General features: G+C 37.9%; 1 protein-coding gene across 2 annotated transcripts in view; it reads left to right on the plus strand.

The window, feature by feature from the left end:
* Window positions 1–3,068, plus strand: part of LOC106466408 (monocarboxylate transporter 7-like) — a 26,230-nt gene that overhangs the window by 18,820 nt on the left and 4,342 nt on the right. For both annotated transcript variants that reach the window (XM_022394410.1, XM_022394408.1), the window contains exon 3: window positions 304–1,476. In XM_022394410.1, coding sequence (XP_022250118.1) covers window positions 304–1,476 — 1,173 coding nt within the window. The remainder of the gene's footprint in view (window positions 1–303; window positions 1,477–3,068) is intronic.

Genomic DNA, 3,068 nt, shown 5'->3' on the forward strand with positions numbered 1-3,068 from the left:
GAAAAGTTATTTCACAAGTCTGATCACTCTTTTATTAATAATGGCTGGAGACGGCTTGAATGGGTAATGAAGAAAAACTTTAATACAACAGCAAATGTACAACGTTTCGACAACCGGATGATGACAAAACCTTGTCGAAACGTTGTACATTTGCTGTTGTATTAAAGTTTTTCTTCATTACCCATTCAAGCCGTCTCCAGCCATTATTAGTCTCGAAGTGGGTTCCTCGTCATCGAATTAACGCTCTCTTTGTTTTCATTTTCCATAGCTTTATTAACCACTTTTGTTTCGTTTTCCATTTAGGTCTTGGCCTCGGACTTGTCACTAACCTCACGCCAGTAATTATAAGCCACTACTTTCAAGAACACAAAGCTACAGCTTGTGCAATATCCTACAGTGGCTCCACGGTCGGAGCGTTTTTCTTTTCATTCATTATTGCTGTGTTCCTGGAAAGGAGAGGCTTAAAAGCTACCTTTCCTGTCCTAGGATACATTATGTTTTGCAGTGTTTTGGGGGCAGTTTTCCTTCGGCCAGCGGTTCTACACAAGGACGATCTTCCACAGGTCTGTAACCACGAGGATATCGAAAGTGTGGTCAAGAAAAGAGCAACAAGTTTTTCTGGTCCTTTAGAGACAAATGTTATTCCCGAACCTCCTACATCATCTACTTTGAAAGAAGATCCACAAAATTGGACCAACATCAAGCGCAGGGCTTCTGATCAGTTTCAGAGAAAAAGATCCACCATATTTGTTATAGTTGAAACAAAAAAGTTTGTTCCTAAGCCTCACGTTGGAGGTCAGGTACCTTGCAAACTAAAAGATGATTCAATCGATAAGAAAACCACTGACATTAACTCAATAAAAAGTCTCTCACTTTCATTGGCTAATGACTTTGAAAGACATATTTATGGAGAACAAGACACGGCCATGTTCTGCTCCCCGAAATGTGTCCCTCCAATCAGTTCCGTATTACAGAAACTTGATGACAACCTCATTAAATATGTTAAACAATACTTTTCTTTCTTACCTAACTATTACTTTTTGTTGCTAACGGTCTCTTCTGTTAGCTTTGTGGTAACCTCTTGGTCCATACTCACTGTGCTACCAGACTATGCCAAGGATCAGAATATCGAAACACATCATGCTGCCTTCCTTATATCCGCTTTCTCCATCACGGATATTCTTGGGAAGTTCATACCATCGGGCTTACAATATTTCAAGCTTGCCGAACAAAGAACAGTCTTATCCGTTAACCTCGCTCTTCTTGGATCTCTTTGTTTCTTACTTCCTCTTCCAGCACAGGGATTCTACTGGCTCTTGGCTATCTCTTTAGGTTTTGGTGGGGTAAGCGGCTGTTTACAGACTCTGATTCCAGTTCTCATCTCTGACTACTTTGGTCCTGACCACACTGCTGTCGTATTTGGATTTTCTAATTTTTTCAATGGACTTGCAACTCTTGGGCGGCCAGCGATGATAGGTGAGTGTACGATAATAACTAGTACTTGACAATAAACCCTTTTTTAACTGAGGGGTAGGGGTGGGTTATATACATTTTTCAAAAATGCTAATTGAAATATTATTGTATTGATAAATTGATTCTTTTGAATGATTAAGAACGAGATTTTATGAATTTCCGTTAGCCGTTGTGAGAATAATAATGCATTACTACGTTATCTGGTTATACTTTTAAAGTTAAACTTCAGTTTTTGTTAAATTCAGACTCCAACCTGCTGTGTCTATCTGGATTTAAAGTTGATTATAGTTTTTTTCGAATAATTAATGTATTACTTCCTTTTTATCTTTGTGATATACCAGTCTTCTCATATCTACAGGATATGTTTTGTTATTCTCCCGTGGGTCAGAGAAAAGTTTACAATGCTAAAATTAGAGGTTCGATTCCCCGTATTGGACAGAAGGCAGATAGTCTGTTGCGTAGCCTTGCGCTAATACAATCAATTCAAGGTCCACGATTCGAAAATCATGTAATAATTAAAAAATACGATATCGTCTTATAATCCAGTAATCTTGTAATCATGATTCGTATATATAAAAGAGCTTTCTCATTCTCCTCATCGTACTGTTTTAATTAGATTTTGTTTGTTGTTAAGCCTAAGACTACACAATGGGCTAGCTGGGCTGTGCACACTACGAGTATCGAAACTCGGTTTTTAGTGGTGTGAGCCCTCAGACTTACCGTTGAGCCACAGAGGGGGTGGGAGGTGGCGATGCAAACAAAATGCGCTGTAATCAAATATTGCAAACTCAACCCTCTTAGGAAGCAGACCTTATAATAATTTATTTTAAATTGTTACGTTTCCGAGAATGTAGCTGAAAATACAAAGTTCCAAACAGGTTATTAACGCATTAATAACGCATTAACGCATTAACCCATTTAACGCATGAAAAAAAAACATAGTGACTCTGGGGGGGGGGTAAAGATATCGGGGAGACGCAGATTCGAACGCCGACTTCTATGTCACCCCTCGGGGGTACAATAAAAATGTCTTCGAAGTTTGGTAGAGATCAAGGAACATAAGGAGCCCCCCGGGTGGATGGGGTGACATAGAAGGGGTCATATGTGAACGCCGATATCCCCACCCCTATATCGCTCCCTGGAAAAGCTCTAAGGGTACCTTTCATATTTGGCTGACTGCAATCAGAAACTATAAATGTGAAAGTGGACACACAGACGACATTTATATTTTAAACATAAAAGACCGAACTTTCATTCTATTTTAATAAAAACTTATTTTACTTATAAAGTGAACGTAGTTTGAAAGACCGATTTAAATTCACTTTCATGTAAAATTGCAACACGTGAAAAAAGGAATGAAACTGAATCACAACACAATCATCATATTATATTCGTTATGGACTTCCGAACTCTCTTTCGTCACCAGGCTATAAACGTATATGCACATGCGCGATTGTGCTCTTCTTCTGAAAATAAACAATAAATGAACTATATAACAATTTATTACAACTGTTAATCACTAATTATATTGAAACATTTCTCTAATTTATTTTTCTTTTGTTAATTTTTTCAACGTTTTAAGGAAAATTTATCGC

Source organism: Limulus polyphemus, unplaced genomic scaffold, assembly GCF_000517525.1.
Source record: "Limulus polyphemus unplaced genomic scaffold, Limulus_polyphemus-2.1.2 Scaffold2250, whole genome shotgun sequence".
In the NCBI taxonomy this organism is placed as follows: Eukaryota; Metazoa; Arthropoda; class Merostomata; order Xiphosura; family Limulidae; genus Limulus; species Limulus polyphemus.